This window comes from Mesoplodon mirus (assembly GCF_964341445.2).
Source record: "Mesoplodon mirus genome assembly, chromosome: 3".
Taxonomy (NCBI): Eukaryota; Metazoa; Chordata; class Mammalia; order Artiodactyla; family Ziphiidae; genus Mesoplodon; species Mesoplodon mirus.
This window is the reverse complement of record NC_138978.1, coordinates 90,462,575-90,482,128: the sequence shown is the minus strand read 5'-3', so window position 1 is coordinate 90,482,128 and position 19,554 is coordinate 90,462,575. Positions and strand designations below refer to the sequence as shown.

The following is a 19,554-nucleotide window of genomic DNA, read 5'->3' as shown; positions in this document are numbered from 1 at the left end:
CTGCGCCAGAGGCCCTACCTCTGGACTTCCAACTACGTATTTGTAAGCCCAGGGGATTCTGATTCCATCAAAATCTGAGAAGCATTGACTTCTAAGCCCACAATTATAAAATTTCTCCACCACTTACTAACACTATGCAGGATCTTAGTTCCCCGACCAGGGATGGAACCTGTGCCCCCTGCAGTGGAAGCGCAGAGTCCTAACCATTGGACTGCCAGGGAATTCCCCACTAGCTAAACTTAGGCAAATTATTTAACTTTTATAGAATCCTTTTCTTTACCTGTAAAGAGGGGAATAATATTCACCCTATAACCTTATTGTGAGGATATAGGGTTAAGAGGATTTGATAGAATACAGGAAGTATGTGAGGTCCATTAGCCAGAAAATGATGCTACGAAGTACCTAAATGTCTCCCAAACTTGCCTGCCGATAGAAATAGACACATTGGTTAGAGGAGCTGATCTCAGTCCTCTCCCCTGGAGATTCTGATTCAGGAGCTCCCTATTGTACCCTGAGAGGCTGCATTTTTAAAAAAAATAAACTTAGTTATTTTATTTTTGGCTGCACTGGGTCTTCATTGCTGCGTGTGGACTACTCTTCATTGCAGTGGGCGGGCTTCTCATTGCGGTGGCTTCTCTTGTTGCGGAGCACGGGCTCTAGGAGCCCGGGCTTCAGTAGTTGTGGCACGTGGGCTCAGTAGTTGTGGCTCGCGGGCTTAGTTGCTCCACGGCACGTGGGATCTTCCCGAACCAGGGCTCAAACCCATGTCCCCTGCATGGGCAGGCGGCTTCTTAACCACTGCACCAGCAGGGAAGCCCAAGGCTGCATTTTTAAAAACACATTCTAGGATCTAAGCAAGTTTGAAAATCAAGGAAGTTTGAATTTGGCAAAGGAATACACGGTGTAAACTGCTATGCAGCAGCAGTTAGGGTTTCCAGTTTCTAAATCTACATCTGCCACTGTTTCACTTGAGCAAGCTGTTTCACCTTTCTGGACTTGTTTACTCATCTGTATACTTGTCCTATCTAACCTACAGGTCCATTGGGGGCTGAAGGCCAATTACACTTGGGGTGAAGAGGCTTCTCTAATCTCAGCCTTTTCATATTGCTACAATGTGGATTAAGTAAACATAAAAATAAGCAAAATTGGGACTGGGGGAGGTGTTGCCTTTGCGGTAAAATTAACTGAATAGGACGATTCTTTCTCTATCTCACTACCTTGAGCCACTGAACTTCCACTGCTCTCAGGAACATGGTGTAACTTGAGGTGATCACCCTCAGCTAGCTACTCTGGTCACAATGAGATCTGTGAAAAAGACTAGAAAAATTAAAAATATGAGTGCTGGGAAAGAGGAGATTTGGATGAGAACCCGAAATTCAATTTTTTGTACCAAGTTACCTTTCACTGGCAAGCACTTTCAGTAGCTGTGCATGTGCACCAGAAACATTTCCCTTGGCACCAAAAAAAAAAAAAAAAAAAGGCGACGTATGCCACTGGTCTCAGGTGGAATTCACAAAGTTGGTTAATTTGGAACACCTGCTAACTTGGGAGGTCCTTTTTAGGGCGCCCAGCTGGCCTCACCTCCTCACGAACCGAAACCAAAAGTCCTCCAGCGCTTTTATCCGCGAATTTCAGTTTACGCATGGGCTGTACGTGCGTAGAATCCCGCGCGGTACCCAGCGGGGTGGTCTGAGGCCAGGCTTCCGCCTCTGGCCCTGAACTCCTCCCACCGCCAACAAGCCCCGCCCACCAAGAGGCTCACACTTCGAGTTTGGGTCTCCGCAGCGCCCGTAGTTTTGAACTTTCACCGCTCCTGCGGCCGGCGCCGGGGGATAGCACGCATGCGTCTTGTCTTCGAATGGGTGGCACCCTTATCCTCGCGGCGGCGGCAGGAGCCGTGGCCGTGCTGCTGGCAGTGCGGCTATGGGTAGTGCTGCGTCCCCGCGCCGCTGTGCCCCGGCGGTCTCTCAGCCTCTTGGTGGTGGCTGGGTCCGGTAAGTATCCGGGCGGTGACTGGCGGGCTCGGGTCGGGTACTACAAACCCCAGAGTCCACCGCGGCGCTGTTCGCAGGGCCCCTAGCACTTTGTGCAGCGTTGCATGCTGAGATTTGTAGTTTCTCTGCGGGACTGGAGCGGGTCAACCCAGGCTGGGCAAAATGCTGGTCTGTTGTTGATGTGGCCCAGGCCGCGTCTTTAATGACAAATGAGTTACTTACACTTGTCTGTAATTAAGCGTCTCTGTAGCGTATATTTTTCTAACAAATTATTAGTGAACAGAGAGGACATAGAAGCGCGTGATGCTAACATGCAATTTGCCTGAATAAAAACTTCTGTTTTGCATTATTAATCTAGGCATTTGGGATTTAATTTAGGAATTACGAATACTACATGATAAGCGAGACAAAGCGAATTGTCACATTTATAAATATACATATACAAAATCCACGAGGATAGAAACAGTTACCTACTAACGGGAGAACAATACACACTTCAGGATATTGTGCCGGGGGGTGAACAACAACCTGTGCAATCAGGTAATACAATCCAAACGGAGTCGGCCAGCTCTGTAGGCGTACCTCTTTAAATGGACAGCTCTGACAGAGCGATACATATACATGCTGTGTACATTCAGAAATGCCAGGAGATTGCATCCGGATAGCATAATATTTATAAGTATTAGCAAATGGTCTAAACTTATGTTCACGTGTAATTCATTACTTTATTCACTTAATGTATTTTGAGCCATAGGGGAGGTCAGGCACTAAGCTAAGCCCTGGAAATAACAAAACTGACGAATACGACTTGCCGTGGAGTGCTGACTATGTCCCAAGCAGTGTGAAAGCTGTGAGGACACAGCAGTGAATGAAATGGAGAATAGAAAACGAAAAGCAGAATGGGTACTTGCCACAATAAGTGCTATAACCTGGGAGGTTAGACTGCTATGGAAGTTCACGCTGGGCGCCACTTTTTCTGAACTTGAGACATGAAGCTTCCTGGAAGTCGTGATGTCTAGACTGAGACTTGAAAGATGACTAAGAAGTAGCCAGACAAGGGGGAGCTGGGGCTTTGAGGGCTGGGAGGGTGTGAAAAGAAGGCCATAGCACTTGGGATGACCAGAGGTGCGAGGGCACTATTGTACTGAGTTGGATATAGGGAGGCAAGCCCCATGTAGATCGCGGAAGGGTATTTTAAACCCTGCTCTACAGAGCTGTTGGCACTACTCCACTGCTTCCTACCATGCAGAGGTTAGGACCACGTGCCTCTAAATGAACATAACACCAGAGTTGAATCACATCTCTGCCACTTACTAATTTGGTGATCTTGTGCAAATTAGTTAACCTCACCGAGCCTTCTGTTTACGGTTTGAAAAAGGTGGGTTAGGAAGAGGCGAGGAGAAAGAAAGTTGCATTTTCGTCAGAATTGTCAGGTAAAGCCTCCCTGAGGAGATGACAGATACCCAACAGCAAGGAGGCCAGAGTGGCTGGAGTAGACTGAGTAAGGGGAGAAGAAGCAGATGAGGTCCAAGAGGTAACAATAAGGGTCAGATTACAAAAAGGCTTTTATTCCATATGAGAAGGGGAGCCCTTGGAGGGTTTTGAGCAGAGGTAAATAATTTGATCAACTCTTTTTAAGAAGATCAGTCTAGAGGCTGTGTTGAGAGTAGACTCAAGTGGACACTTGAATGGACAAGTGCAGAGGGGGGAACAGACCAGGAAGCTTTGCTCATAATCCACGTGAGAGTGATGTGGTTTGGAGCAGGGTGCTAGCAAAAGAGGTGGTGAGAAATGATTGGATTCTGGATATACTTTAAGATAGAACTGAGAAGATTTCATTCCCAAAGGATAAGTCTTAATAAAAAAGTAAAATGCAAGACGAAGCTCTTATTATTTATTTATTCAGTAACAAAGTTAATTTTTCAAGGAATGTATTCAGTGAGGGTTTCCTTTTAAGGAAAAAAGAAAAGACTGTTAAAGCAGGTAAAATGAAGTTTTAATTGCAGTGGAAGATGTATATATTCGGATTTATCCGTAATTGTTCCAGCTCTGAAAGCAAGTACCTACTTTGCAAACCACCACACTTTTTCAAAGTTAAAAACAAAAATGGTAAAATGAGTATAAGATGTGTAAATTACTTGCCCTACATAAGAAGATGGCTGATAAGTTATAAAGTTAAAGCATGATTCTAATTCCTGTTATACTTACTCTCTGATGACTTTATTTCTATATCTAATTCCTTCTGGGATCTAGAGAGTAATCTTTCCCTTTCTACTATAAGAAAATATATGCATTTGGAGAAAACACATAATTTGTTTGATTATCCTATGTGTTCACTGTATCGCGTTTGAAAGCTTTCTTGCAACAGTAAGGGAGGTGAGTGGGGGGAGCTTTGTAGTGTGACCAGAGACGAGGAAGAGGTAACAAATGAGATGAACACAGAGAATGTTAAAGACATCAACCTGGCTGAGGCCAGGGGCTTGTGCAGTTAAATTAAATAGGTATGATAGGGCCCATTCTTAAGGAGTTTGGTTGCTTTGCTTAATTGGTATATAGTTAATGTAATAGGTAAATGTTCTTTTGGGTTTTTACCCCGAAGGAAACCTCAGTGACCACAGTTGGTTTTTAAATTCATGGTTTTAAAGTTAAAGAATGAAAATTTTGGAGATTGTACGATTTCAGAAATTGAACACACAGTTGTTGGGTGAAGCTGGTAAATATTTGAGACCTCTGTTAGGTCTAAGACCTCTCTTAGGAGCTGTTGAACAAAAGTCTTCCTTAGGAAGATCTGAGCCCTGGGAGTCAGTGCTCATGACTCCCTGATGTTACTTCACAACACAGAAACCTTCAGCAACTGTCTTCCCATTTTCCAGCCTACTTTCCTGACCTTACTTCACTCTCCTCTTTCTTCCCAGTGTTCCCACCATGCCTTGATCATCCATCCCAGATCTTACCTTCTCCTGTTCTAATAATCCCACCCCCACCCAGTGGCCTCCCTACTCATATCTGTCCATTAGCTGCACGTTTCAAGTCATTTCAGCCTTTACCAGGGATCTCCCCTATGCTTAGGACATTGTTTTTTCATAACCTTTTGCTTGTTCCCTCCCCCAAACCCCATTTTAATTTTTCTTGCTGTCTTGCGTCACTCTTTGTATGTCTGTGTGTCTTGTCCCTTCCCCACCAGACTTCTTGATAACAGGATCTGTGTCTTATACTTCTTTGTACCTTCCTCAGGTAGTACAGTAGCACAACCTACTGCTGGTGCTGATTTTATTTTTATACATTTATTATCCTCTTCCCCCATATAAAGGTAGTATTTATACAAGGGCATAGATGATCATTTCCAAATATTCCTTCTGTGTTTTGAGAAATACACAAAACATAGTATTAGTATAATGTAGTCAGATGGATATGTCCATTACCGGTTTCTTACTCTCAAGCCTTCCAATATTTTTTTCCAGGTGGGCATACCACTGAGATGCTGAGGCTGCTTGAGAGCTTGTCCGATGCTTACTCTCCTAGACATTATATCATTGCTGACACTGATGAAATGAGTGCCCATAAAATAAATTCTTTTGAAGTAAATCGAGCTGATAGAAACCCCAGTGCTATGGTAAGTGGTAATTTCTATGTCTAAGAAAAGTTACAAGTTATGTATTGAATTTAATTTTCTCTAGAAACAATCTCATGACCCTTCAGTGCCCTGCTCACACAATGCAGTCAACTGTTTATTGCTGATGAAATATAGTTCTTTTACTACCCAAATATAAAAACTTCTTTAAAATAAATCTTCAAATAAAAATGGTTGCTTGATTTCTTATATTCTCTTCTATTATTTAAATAGAGAAAATTGTTTCTCAGTAATTCCAACTGTGAAAATTGTTTTATTTATTCTTACATAAAGCATCCAGTTCACGTGCTTATTGGTTCTTCGTTAAAGTTCTTTATCAACGTATTACGTGTATTGATAATTTGATTTATCTATTTCTACTTCTTATTCTTCCAATCATATCTGTATTTGCCTTTAAAATTACTTCCCTGCTCCTGGTTGCTCACTTCATTTTAGCATTATAGCAGAATTTGGGGTAAATTGAAAAAAGTGGAACTACTTAATCAGGAAGGAAACTAGAGCTGTTTCTTGTTAGATCGTCTCCATCCATCCCTCTCTCTGGTACCTGCCCGGCCACAGGGCTCCAACAGGTAGTTCAGGAGTGGACAGGCGACCCAGCTCAGGCCACTCAAAGTGTTCCTCCAGGCTTTTTGGACTTGGGGGCCCAGAAAATGAAAGTAGTCTTTCTTCAGGGGTTCATCTCTGTAAAAGAGAAAACTTGGAAGCTGCCAGCAGTCATGTTTTCACCTGCTGGCTAAAGACAGACTGCAGCTAGAGAAAAGAATGAAGTTCATCCACAGGAAGAACAAGATGGGAAACCAGATGGTGACTCCTGCCTTCATTGACTCCAGAGCTGCTTCCATATGGGCCCTGTCTTGGTGGTTCTTATGTTTCTTGGAAATCAGGATCCACTAATATAACTCATCCTCCACTGACCTTTTTATAGTTAGTTAAAGCCTGCTTTAGTTACGTTTTGTTCGCTTGTAAACATGATCGCTCAATAACGCACTACTAAATTGTGTTCTTGGAAAATCCACATCAAACAATCTTGGAATGCGCCGATGACTATTCAGCCATAGTGAAATAAATGGTATGTTTTTTCTTTGTGGGAGATGAGCCAAAATGCTTCATTTCTGTTTCAGGAGTCAATACTGTTATTAGTTTCCTAGGGCTACTGTAACAAAGTAATACACACAGGGTAGCTTGAAACAAGAGAAATTTATTCTTTAATGGTTCCAAAGGCTAGAAGTCCAAAATTAAGGTGTCAGCAGGGCCGTGTTCTCTCTGGAGGCTCTGGGGTGAATCCTTCCTCACCTCTCCCTAGCTTCTGATGGTGGCCAGCAGTCCTTGGCATCTTCTGGCTTGTGTCAGCATTACTCTCGTCTCTCCCTCCATTGTCACAGGACCATTCCTGTGTCTGTCTTCACAGGCCCTTCTTATAAGGACACCAGTCATTGAATTTAGGGCCCACCCTATTCCAGTACGACCTCATCTTAACTTGATTACATCTACAAGACCCTATTTCCAAATAAGGTCACTTTCATGGGTTCCAGGTGGACATGACTTTTTGGAGGACACTCTTCATCCCTATACAAATATATACACTGGACTATTTCAGGAAAAGCCTCCTGTTTGACATAGAGCAAAACAAACTTTTTCCTTTTAGCAAATGTGAAAGGAGAAAATAGTAGAGACTATTGAGTATGCCAATAATTGATCCTTTCAGTAATGGGTGAAACAGATAATAGTAGCTTCATTTTACAAATGAGATAAAGGAGGCTCAGAGACAAAAAAAAACTCAGCCAAGGCCCTGGCAGATATGTGGGACTTACCTAAATGTGTCTTCTCCAAAGCCTGCGCTTTTGCTGCACAGCCCACTCTGCCTCTTTTGTGTATTCTTTTACAATTCAAAACACTCATTGTGAACAGAATGCCTTGAGAATTCTTATCCAAGGCATCAAAGACTTAAAGTGTCATTTAATCTCTTATCTTAGAGTATATATTAGAATTGGAGAGTTTATAGAAAATGATGGTAATTTTCTCACAAGAATAATGTAAAAAAGTCTTATAATTTAGCAGTGGCATACACTACTAGAAAAAAATATAAAGATCAAAGGATTACAAATTTCTTATTGTTTTTCAACATACAGAGTGGGTATCTTTGTTTTTACCTAATTATTAGTATGCGCGTTCTTTTCCTCTTTCTGAAATTGTACCCAATTTGGAGGCTCCAGTTTTAATTATTTCCCTCCAGGTCCATCACTGTATGTACCGTTTATTTGCTGAATTGTGTCAGGATTTAGTGAAACACTTAGAAGATTGTTATGTACTGTGGATCATGATGCTTTAGAACCCAGTAAGTTGGGTTTGATGCACTTTAATAAGAAAGCGAAAGATTTCAATTTTATAAGTGCCATTATTTTTTTCTCGTTATCGAAGTAACACCACAGTATAGGACTAAGCATCTCTGTTCGACCTCCTTCCTTTGTCGGTTACTTTCCTGCTGGGGCAGTGCAACACCCCTGTTAGAGAAAAAACACTATCTCGTTCCTGAAATGGTCTGCTCATGCGTGAATCTAAAGCTGGGGAGAGTTTCTGCAGAGATGCAGAAGAGAGCCATTGAGGGCAGTAGAAGCAACATGACTGTTGTCCTTTGTGTCGACCACCCCTATGAGCCACACTAGGCGGACAGGAGGCAGGGCAGAGAGACACCTTCTGACCAAGCCTTATAAAGGGAGGAATACACTTCTCGTTTCTCTCTACACTTCAGCTAAGGGGACTTGTACCCGCAGCATCCCTGACAGCTATCTTTTGTACCTCTGTGGAGCTCACCAGATTGGGGAGAGGAAGGGTCTGACTGAAGAAATCAACAGCGATCAATACATTTGCTGCAGAGCCTATGTCAGCCAAGAATCCTGAATGCTCTAGACCTGCAGTGTCTAGTAGAGGAGCCACCAGTACTGGCCCAGCACCATTTACTGAACAGTCCTTTGCCCACCGATCCGCGGTGCTTCCACTGTTAGATCAAGTTTCCATGTACGTATAGGTCTGTATCTGAGTGCAAGCCCCCTCTTTGTGAACTTTTCAAAGCTAATTTAAAAACTTATGTGGAGGGCTTCCCTGGTGGCTCAGTGGTTGAGAGTCTGCCTGCCGAGGCAGGGGACGCGGGTTCGTGCCCCGGTCCGGGAGGATCCCACGTGCCGCGCAGCAACTGGGCCCGTGAGCCGTGGCCGCTGAGCCTGCGCGTCCGGAGCCTGTGCTCCGCAGCGGGAGAGGCCACAACAGTGAGAGGCCCGCGTACAACAGAAAAAAAAAAAATGTTCACAAAGAACTCTGTTGGGATTTTGGTTTGAATTGAATTGAATCTGTCCATCAGTTTCAGGAGAACTTACATCTCTTTGATGATGTCTTCCTATCTGGAAACATCACCTTTCTCTCCGTTACAGAATTTAGATCTCCTTTAATGCTTTTCAGTAACATTTCTAATTTTCTTCATAAGAGTCTGGCATATCTTTCGTTGTGTTTATTTCTAGGTACCTTGTATTCTTTTATTATTGTTGTAAGTGGTATAACTTTTAATAATATTTCCTGTGTTGCAATATATAGAAATACAATTGATTTTTATAAAGTGATCTTATAAGAACCACCTGGCTACACTCTAATCCTAATTTGTACACTTTTGTGTTATTAATGAAGATAATCTTATCATCTACAAGTAGTAATAATTGTGATTCTTTCTTTGTAATCCTTACATCTTTTAGTTCTTTTTTCTCGTTTTGTTATTAGAACTTCCGGAACGGTAATGAATAGGAGCCGTGTAGTGGTCATCTTTGCATTCTTTTTGCTTTAAAAAATGTGTTGTGTTTTATTTTAAATAATATTTAGTTGTTGATTTTTATCAAATGTCTCTTCTGCATCTGAGATGATCTTCTAGTTTTTCCAACTTTTTCTGTTTATATGGACAATTACATGGTTATGAACTAGTCTTGAATTCCTGGAATAAACCCAGTTTGTTCATGGTGCACTGTATTTTAATGCATTGCTGGTTTTGATTTGCAAACATATCATTTAGGAATTTTTGGTTTATGTTCGTGACGGAGATTGCCGTGTATTTTTCGTTTCTCATGCTGTTCTTTAGTTTTGGTATCAAGGTTACACTAGTCTCATTATGTGAGTTGTAGGGTATACACAACTTTTTGCTCTTTGGGGGAATTTGTATAAGTACGGAATTAATTTTTTTAAGTTTCTTTTTCTTACAATATTATTAACTGCAGTCACCATGCTGTATTGCATCCCTATGACTTCTTTATTTTATAACTGCAAGCTCGCAGCTTTTGACCCCTTCACCTATTTCCCTCACCCCCAATGCCCCACCTCTGGTAACCACCAAATCTGTTCTCTATATCTGTGAGCTTGGGTTTTTTGTTTTCTGGTTTTTAAGATTCCACATATAAGTAAGATCATATTGTATTTGTCTTTCTCTGTCTGACTTATTTCACTTAGCATAATGCCCTCAAGGTCCATCAAGGTAGTCACAAAGGGCAAGATTTCCTTCTTTTTTAAGGCTGAATAATATTCTATTGTGTGCATGTGTGTGTATGTATGTATCAATCACGTTACATTCAGTATTTATCCATTCATCCATTGGTAGACACTTAGGTTGTTTTCATGTCTTGCCTATTGTAAATAATGCTTCAATGAACTTGGGGTAGTGTATATCTTTTTGAGTTAGTGTTTTCATTTTCTTTGGATAAGCATCCAGAAGTGGAATTGCTGGATTATATAGTAGTTCTATTTTTAATTTTTTGAGGAACCTCCATACTGTTTTCCATAGTGACCACACCAACAGTGTACAAGGGTTCCCTTTTCTCCACATCCTTGTGTGTGTGTGTGTGTGTGTATGTATGTGTACCACATCTTCTTTATCCATTCATCTGTTGATGGACACTTAGGTTGCCTCCATATCTTGGCAATTGTAAATAATGCTGCTATGAACATTGGGGTGCATGTATCTTTTTGACTTAGTGTTTTTGTTTTTTTCAGATATACACCTAGGAGTGGAATTGCTGGGTCATATAGTAGTTCTATTTTTAGATTTTTGGGAAACCTCCTACTGTTTTCCACAGTAGCTGCACCAATGTACTTTTCCACCAACAGTGTAGGAGGGTTCTTTTTTCTCCACATCCTCACCAACAAATGTTATTTGTGTTCTTTTTGATGATAGCCATTCTGACAGGTGTGAGGGGATATCTCATTGTGGTTTTGATTTGCATTTCCCTCACGATTAATTATGTTGAGCATCTTTTGATGTGCCTGTTGGCCATCTGATGTCTTCTTTGGAAAAATGTCTATTCAGGCCTTCTGCCCATTTTTTAATCAGGTTGTTGGATTTTTTTTGATGTTGTTTTTTTTTTTGTTGTTGTTGGTAGCATGGTCATTTTAAGATTATGAGCTGTTTATATATTTTAGATATTAACCCCTTATTAATCATACCATTTGCAAATATTTTCTCCCATTCAGTAGGTTGTCTTTTCATTTTGTTGATGGTTTCTTTTGATGTGCAAAAGCTTTTAAGTTTAATTAGGTTCCATTAGTTTATTTTTGCTTTTGTTTCCATTGCTTTAGGAGACAGATCCAAAAAAATAGTGCTACAATTTATGTTGGAGTCTTCTGCCTATGTTTTCTTCCAGGAGTTTTATGGTTTCCGGTCTTACATTTAGGTTTTTAATCCGTTTTGAGTTTATTTTTTCTACATGGTGTTAGAGAATGTTCTAATTTCATTCTTTTACATGTAGCTGTCCAGTTTTCCCAGTGCCACTTACCTAAGATACTGTCTTTTCTCCATTGTGTGTTCTTGCCTCCTTTGTCCTAGATTAATTGACCATAAGTGCATGGGTTTATTTCTGGGACCTCTGTTCTGTTCCATGGATCTGTGTGTCTGTTTTTGTGCCAGTACCATACTCTTTTGATTACTGTAGCTTCGTGGTGTTGTCTGAAGTCAGGAAGCATGATTCCCCCAGCTGTGTTCTTTTTTCTCAAGATTTTTTTGGCTATTTGGAGTCTCTTGTGTTACCATACAAATTTTAAAATTATTTGTTCTAGTTCTGTGAAAAATGCCTTTGGTATTTTGATAGATATTACATTGAACCTGTAGATTGCCTTGGGTAGCATGGTCATTTTAAGATTATTCTTCCAGTCTATGGACATGGTATATCTTTCCATCTGTTTGTGTCATCTTCAATTTCTTTCATCAGTGTCTTACAATTTTTCAAGTACAGCTCTTTTACCTCCTTAGGTAGATTTATTCCTAGGTATTTTATTCTTTTTGTTGCAATTGTAAATGAGATTGTTTCCTTAATTTCTCTTTCTGATAGTTCATTGTTAGTGTATAGAAATGCAGCAGATTTTTGTATATTAATTTTGTATCCTGCAATTTTACCAGGTTCATTGATGAGCTCTAGTAGACTTTTGGTGGTGTCTTTAGGATTTTTTAATGTATCATGTCATCTACAAACAGTGACAGTTTTATGTCTTCCTTTCCAATTTGGATTCCTTTTATTTCTTTTTCTTCTCTGGCTGTGGATAGGATTTCCAATACTATGTTGAATAAAAGTGGTGAGAGGGGACATTCTTGTCTTGTTCCTAATCTTAAAAGAAATGCTTTCAGCTTTTCACCATTGAGTATGATCTTAGCTGTGGACTTGTCATATACGGCCTTTATTATGTTGAAGTATGTTCTCTCTGTGCCCACTTTCTGGAGAGTTTTTATTGTAAATGGATGTTGAAGTTGATGAAAAGGTTTTTTCTGCATCTGTTGAGATTTTTTTTTTTTTTTTTTTGCCGTATGCGGGCCTCTCACTGCTGTGGCCTCTCCCGTTGCGGAGCACAGGCTCCGGATGCGCAGTCTCAGCGGCCATGGCTCACGGGCCCAGCCTCTCCGCGGCATGCGGGATCTTCCCAGACCGGGGCACGAACCCGTGTCCCCTGAATCGGCAGGCAGACTCTTAACCACTGCGCCACCAGGGAAGCCCAATTGTATGGTTTTTATGCTTCAGTTTGTTAATGTGGTGTATCACATTTATTTATTTGCAGATATTGAAAAATCCTTTCATCCCTGGGATAAATTCCACTTGATTGTGGGGTATGATCCTTTTAATGTACTGTTGAAGTCGGTTTGCTAGTATTTTGTTGAGGATTTTTGCATCTATGTTCATCAGTGATATTGACCTGTAATTTTCTTTTTTGTAATATCTATGTCTGGTTTTGGTGTCAGGGTGATGCTGACTTCATAGAATGAGTTTGGATGTGTTCCTTTCTCTGCAGTTTTTTGGAATAGTTTGAGAAGGATAGGTGTTGACTCTTCTCTGAATGTTCAGTGGAATTCACCCGTGAAGGCTTCTGGTCCTGGACTTTTGTTTGTTAGGAGGTATTTTTGTTATTGATTCAATTTAATTACTGGTAATTGGTCTGTTCATATTTGTACTTCTTCCTGATTCAGTCTTGATAGATTATGTATTTTTAGGAATTTGTCCATTTCTTCTAGGTTGTCCATTTTACTGGTAGATAGTTGTTCATAGTAGTCTCTTATGATCCTTTGTATTTCTGTGGAGTCAGCTGTAACTTCTTTTTTGTTTCTGATTTTATTGATTTGGGCCCACTTTCTTTTTTTCTTAATGAGTCTGGCTAAAGGTTTATCAATTTTGTTTATCTTTCCAAAAAACCCCCTCTTAGTTTCATTGATCTTTTCTATTGTCTTTTAGTCTCTATTTCATTTACTTCTGCTCTGATCTTTATGATTTCCTTTTTCTACTATCTTTGGGTTTTGTTTTTCTTTTTCTAGCTCCCTTAGGTATAAGGTTATATTTTTTTATTTGAAAATTTTCTTGTTTGCTGAGGTAAGCTTGTATTGCTGTAAATGTCCCTCTTAGAACTGTTTTTGCTGCATCCCATAGATTTTGGATCATTGTTTTCATTTTCATTTGTCTCCAGGTATTTTTTTAATTTCCTCTTTGATTTCTTCAGTGATCCATTGGTTGTTTCATAGCATAATGTTTAGCCTCCATGTGTCTGTGTGTTTTGCAGTTTTTTTCTTGTAGTTGATTTTTAGTCTCATAGCATTGTGGTCAGAAAAGATGCTTGATATGGTTCCAGTTTTCTTAAATTTACCAAGGCTTGTTTTGTAGCGAACCATGTAATACATCCTGCAAAATGTTTCATGTACACTTGAAAAGAATGTGTATTCTGCTGCTCTTGGATGGAATGTTCTATATATAACTATTAAGCCATTAGGTCTGTTGTGTCATTTAAGGCTAGTGTTTCCTTATTGATCTTCTGTCTGGATGATCTGTTCATTGATGTGAGTGAGGGGTTAAAGTCCCTTACTGTTATTGTTACTGTTGATTTCTCCCTTTGTGTCTGTTAATATTTGCTTTATGTATTTAGGTGTGCCTATGTTGGGTGCATATGTACTTACAATTATTATATCTTCTTTTTTTGGGTTGCTCCCTTGATCATTATGTCATGCCCTTCTTTGTCTCTTGTAACAGTCTGTATTTTAAAATCTATTTTGTCTGCTATAAGTATTGCTACCCCAGCTTTCTTTTGATTTCCATTTGCATGGAATACCTTTTTCCATCCCCTCAGTTTCAGTCTGTGTGTGTCTTTAGATCTGAAGTGAGTCTCTTGTAGGCAGCGTATATATGGGTCTTGTTTTTGTATCCATTTAGGCAGTCTGTGTCTTTGATTGGCGCATTTAGTCCATTTACATTTAAAGTAATTATTGATATGTATGTTCTTATTGCCATTTTGTTCATTGTTTTGGGGTTCTTTTTGTAGGTCTTTCTTGTTCCTTTCTTCTTCTTTTGTCCTCTTGTGATTTGATGATTATCTCTAGTATTAGTTTTGGGTTCTTTTTTCTTTTGTATGTGATATATATGATTATGATTGTGATACGACTGTTTTAAGTTGCTGATCTCTTAATTTCAAATGCATTTTAACAACTCTGCATTTGTACTCTCCTCCCCTCATGATTACTGTTTTTGATATCGTATTTTACAAATAATTGTTTTGTGTATCCCTAAACTGCTTATTGTGGATATAGATGGTTTTACTACTTTTGTCTTTTAACCTTCCTGCTAGATTTGTGCATAGATAATTTCCTACCTTTACTGTATGTTTGTTTTTACTGATGAGCTTTTTCCATTCATATTTTCATGTTTCTAGTTGTGACCTTTTCTTTTTTGCCTAGAGAAGTTCCTTTAACATTTCTTGTATAGCTGGTTTGGTGGTGCATTTTAACAATATTAATTTTTCTAATCCATGAGCACAGAATATCTTTCCATTTATTAGTGTCTTCTATAATTTGTTTCATCAGTGTCTTATAGTTTTCAGTGTGCAAGTCTTTCACCTCCTTGGCTAAATTTATTCCTAGGTATTTAATTCTTTTTGATGCAGTTGTAAATGGTATTGTTTTCTTAATTTCTCTTTCTGATAATTTGTTTAAATTGTGTAGAAATGCAACAGGTTTTGCCTGTTGAATACAACAGGTTTTTGCCTGTTGATTTTGTATCCTCCAACTTTACTGAATGTGTCTGTTAGTTCTAACAGTTTTTTGGTGTAGTGTTTAGGGTTTTCTATGTATAATATCATGTCATTTACAAATAGTGACAGTTTACTTCTTCCTTTACAACATTAAGTTCTGTATAACTTGTTTATAACACCACCTGGCCCTGATGTGTTCTTTTTGTTATGGTTATAGGACTTTGCAGGATTTCTGTTTCTTTTTAAAACAGTATAACTTAAGATATTTTTCTAGGAACATATTTAATTTGGGTAACCTTGCAAACATATCAGCATTAATATTTTCAAAATATTCTCTTGCTATTTTTTGTAATCTGTGCTGTAGTGTTTGTGTGGTATGTCTTTTTCCATCTCTTTTGACTTTTGTTTGTCATTATGTTTTAACTGTGTCTTTTATAAATGACATAAAGCACAATTTTAAAATTCAAAACTGAGAATCATTGTCTTTTAACAAGCATGTTTGGTATCTGTACATTTATTTTGATTACTAATATATTAGATTTATTTCTACTATTTTATTTGATTATTTCTATTTACCATACTTTTCTTCTAATTTTCTTTTCCTTTTCTGTCTTCTTTTTGGATTAATTGAGCTTTCATTGTCCTCCCTTTTCCCCTTCTCCTAGAATGGAAATTATTCTCTTATCTTAGCCATTTTCCTTAAACTGTTAACATGGATATCTACCTTAAAGTCAAAAACTTAATATCTCCAGCCTCCTTCTGAAAAAAAAAATGCTTTTAGAATGTTTTAATTGTGAGGACCTCCTCCCATCGTATTATTTTATTGTTTAGTGTTTTGGTTCTACCTTGTTTTTATTCCACTTAAATTACTTATTACTATTATTGTTTTATGCAGTTAGTAATTATTTAGATTTATGTAGTATTTTCTTTCCTTACCCTTACTACTTCTTTCTTTTGGATCCAATGTCTTTTTTCCAGAAATATATATTTTATTAGTTCTTTCATGGAAGGTCTGTAAGTGATTTATTCTTTCCATGTTTTTTGTTTGCCTGAAAGTATGTTTTTGTTTTGCCCTCCTTTGACTGCATTCTAGCTTAAATTTAGAATTCTAGTTTAGAATTCTAGTTTGAATTTTCTCCTTTGTAATTGTGAATTTAACATTTATTCATTTTTTTAAAACAAGTATTTATTGAATTCCCACTGGTTCTAGTGATACAGTAGTGAATAGAATACAAATATCTCTGCCCTTGTGGTGACTATATTCCAATGGGGGAATAATAAGCAAGATAATTAAGTAAAATGTATAATATGTTAATGATAAACGTTGAGAGGAATAGAGTAGGGAAAGAGAATGGAGAGTATTGGGGAGTTGAAGGGAGGTTTCAGTTTTGGGTAGAGTGGCTGGGAAAGGTGACATTTGAACAAAGACTTGAAGAAGGTGAGCTGTAAAGCAAACTGAGGGAAGAGAATTCTTGAAGAGGAAGCAATAGCTGCAAGGAAGGGCCCTGAGGTGGGGCTGTGCCTGGCATGTTTATAGAATAGCAAGGAGATCAGTGTGGCCAAAGCAAAGTAAGAGAGAGAAAGCTGAGTAGGTTATGAGGCAATGGAGGTCAAAGTGAGGATAATGGGGTCAGATTTTTTAAGACCTTTTGGTCCATTTTTAGTCTTCGATTTTTTCCCCATGAGTGATGTGGGGAACCATTGGGAGGATATAGGTAGGGGAGTGATAATGATCTGACTTATATTTTAATAGGATCATTTTGGCTGCTGAATAAACTCAAAGGGAGAAGGGCAGAGCAAGGAAAGGAGTTTGGGAGCTATTGCAGTAATTCAGGTGAGAGACCAACATGGCTTGGACCAGGATAGCAACAGTGGATGTGTTGGGAAGTAGTGAGATTCTGGACATATTTTGAAGGAAGAGCTAATAGGACTTCCTGACAGATAAGGTGTGAGGTGTAGGGGGGAAAATGAGGAGTGAAGAACGACATCCAGATTTTTGGCCTAAGCTACCAGGAGAATGGAATTGCCATTCATTTACATGAGGAGGATTATATGAGGGAGCAGGCGGGCTAATGTGGGATGTCTGTAACCATATAAACAAGGATGTTGACTGTGCAGTTGGATATATGAGTCTGAAGTTGAGGAGGGAGGCTGGTCTGGAATATGAATTTTGGAGTCATCTGTGTTTAAATGGTAGTATTTAAAACAGGAAACTGTGAGATCACCCAGGGATTGAATGTAGTTAGGAAATAGAAGACGACTGAGAACTGATCCCAAAGCACTCTAGCTTTCAGGTATAGGGGAGCTGTTACTGTCATGGAAATATCGACTGCCAATTTATTGTTCCTCTGTATGCCTCTCCTCCGGAACTGGGGCCGGGGGGAGGGAGCACTCAAACTCCAGCTCTAGGTTTCTGGCATCATTGTCTTCCTCCCAAACCTCAGTGTTACAGGCTGTCTGCTGCCTTTTCATTTTCTTCTTGTTTCTGGCAAGTAGGGATTTCCCTTCTTTTCAGTTCAGTAAAATAGTATTTCAATATATATCTTACAGAATTTTAATCCATGTATAGAAGGAGGGTTTGGGTGTTGGTTTAAGTCAGAGTTTTATCATATCCTCTGTTTAGATGCCTATTCTGCACTATTTGTGTAAATAGCACCCCCCTACCCACCCAATTTTCCTCACTTATTTATTTATTTATTTATTTATTAAAATTTTTAAAATTCATTTTTGGTTGTGTTGGGTCTTTGTTGCTGCACGCGGACTTTCTCTAGTTGTGGCGAGTGGGCACTACTCTTCGTTGCAGCACGTGGGCTTCTCATTGCAGTGGCATCTCTTGTTGCGGAGCATGGGCCCTAGAGTGCATGGGCTTCAGTAGTTGCAGCACGTGGGCTCAGTAGTTGTGGCTTGCGGGCTCTAGAGCAAAGCCTCAGTAGTTGTGGTGCACGGGCTTAGTTGCTCCATGGCATGTGGGATCTTCCTGGACCAGGGATTGAACCCATGTCCCCTGCATTAGCAGACAGATTCTTAACCACTGCACCACCACGGAAGTCCCACCTCACTTTTTAAAATCTGGTGTAACTGTACCAACTGCAGTTTCCTAGCTGTAGATAATACTCTGATAATGCTTTAAAGTGGTACAGAGTTTCTGGGTTTACTTTAGAGGTCTGAAAAAAATACTCACTGTTGTGGCCTCTCCCATTGTGGAGCACAGGCTCCGGACACGCAGGCTCAACGGCCATGGCCAAGACCTTCCCAGAAGTCAGAAGATACAAATGACCCATCGTTAATCACTTGGAGTCACCCAAGTAGCATAGGAATTTTCTATTGTTTGGTTAATAACTTATTCTGATATGGAATTAGTTAATTTCTAAATGTTTTTGCTAGTTTGTAGAAAAATATTTAAATGATCATATTTGTCTATTTGTGCTAGATATAAATATACAGCATATTTCAAAACTAAATATTAAATTAAATTAATGTAATCTTATTAATTGAATGGTAGAGATGACCTACTTTTGTAGCAGAAACTTCATTCACATTCCTCCTAATTCCTTTGATTCAGTGTATTCTTTTAATTATATTTAAAATCTCTAGGTACATAATTCATCTTATTTGTTACACAAGAGTGAAGAGAACTAGTTATTCCTGGTGCACTTTCTAACTCCTCTATCGTCTATGTGTCTCTAAGTAGTTTAACTAGTTTTTTAAGAGAAACAAGCATCTCTGGGGAGAAACATTTCCATCCCACTCAAATAAAGCAAGTGAGATTAGAAAGGTGAGGGGCAGAAAGCTAAGCGAAACAAAAAACAAGCGAATGTTTAGCTGTGAAATTACCTATATGAAGAAAAATCTTGAAATGCTGTCTAAAGAAAATGTAATTTCCCCTGGGATTAGCTCTAAAGTAAAGAGTAGCTAAAGTAATATCTTTCAGAAAAATTGGATAGTAACCTTTCCAAATAGAACCAATTACCAGAGCTATATTAAATGACAGTAAGTGAAAAATCTCACCAGAGCTTTTTTCCTGGAAAGCAGTAGTCTGCTTGTTGGCCTGTGTTTCAGCAGGGACGTCCACCCCTTCGACACATGGGGGGAAATGAGGCTCAGGGCATTGCACTGTAGATTCTGGTTCATCCTTTATTTGCTTCTCTGTCTGCACCTCATTTGTTAACCACCTCACCTGACAACCCTTACTCCTGGTGACTTCTGTTAGAGCATGAGTTGGCATCTTCAGATCATATCACTAAAGAAAAGAGTTCAGTGACATTCAAATAAAACATTTTTAAAATGCACATAGGGCTTCCCTGGTGGCGCAGTGGTTGGGAGTCTGCCTGCCGATGCAGGGGAGGCGGGTTTGTGCCCCGGGCTGGGAAGATCCCACATGCCGCGGAGCGGCTGGGCCCGTGAGCCATG

The 19,554-nt window shown here is 39.4% G+C and overlaps 1 protein-coding gene across 5 annotated transcripts in view; it reads left to right on the top strand.

Annotated features, from left to right (window-relative positions):
- The first annotated feature begins 1,749 nt into the window (after window positions 1-1,749).
- The window catches only part of ALG14 (ALG14 UDP-N-acetylglucosaminyltransferase subunit), a 111,976-nt gene continuing 94,171 nt past the window's right edge, over window positions 1,750-19,554 (top strand). For all 5 annotated transcript variants that reach the window (XM_082615348.1, XM_082615349.1, XM_082615346.1 and 2 more), the window contains exons 1-2: window positions 1,750-1,994; window positions 5,456-5,607. In XM_082615348.1, coding sequence (XP_082471474.1) covers window positions 1,859-1,994; window positions 5,456-5,607 — 288 coding nt within the window. In that variant the 5' untranslated portion in view covers window positions 1,750-1,858. The remainder of the gene's footprint in view (window positions 1,995-5,455; window positions 5,608-19,554) is intronic.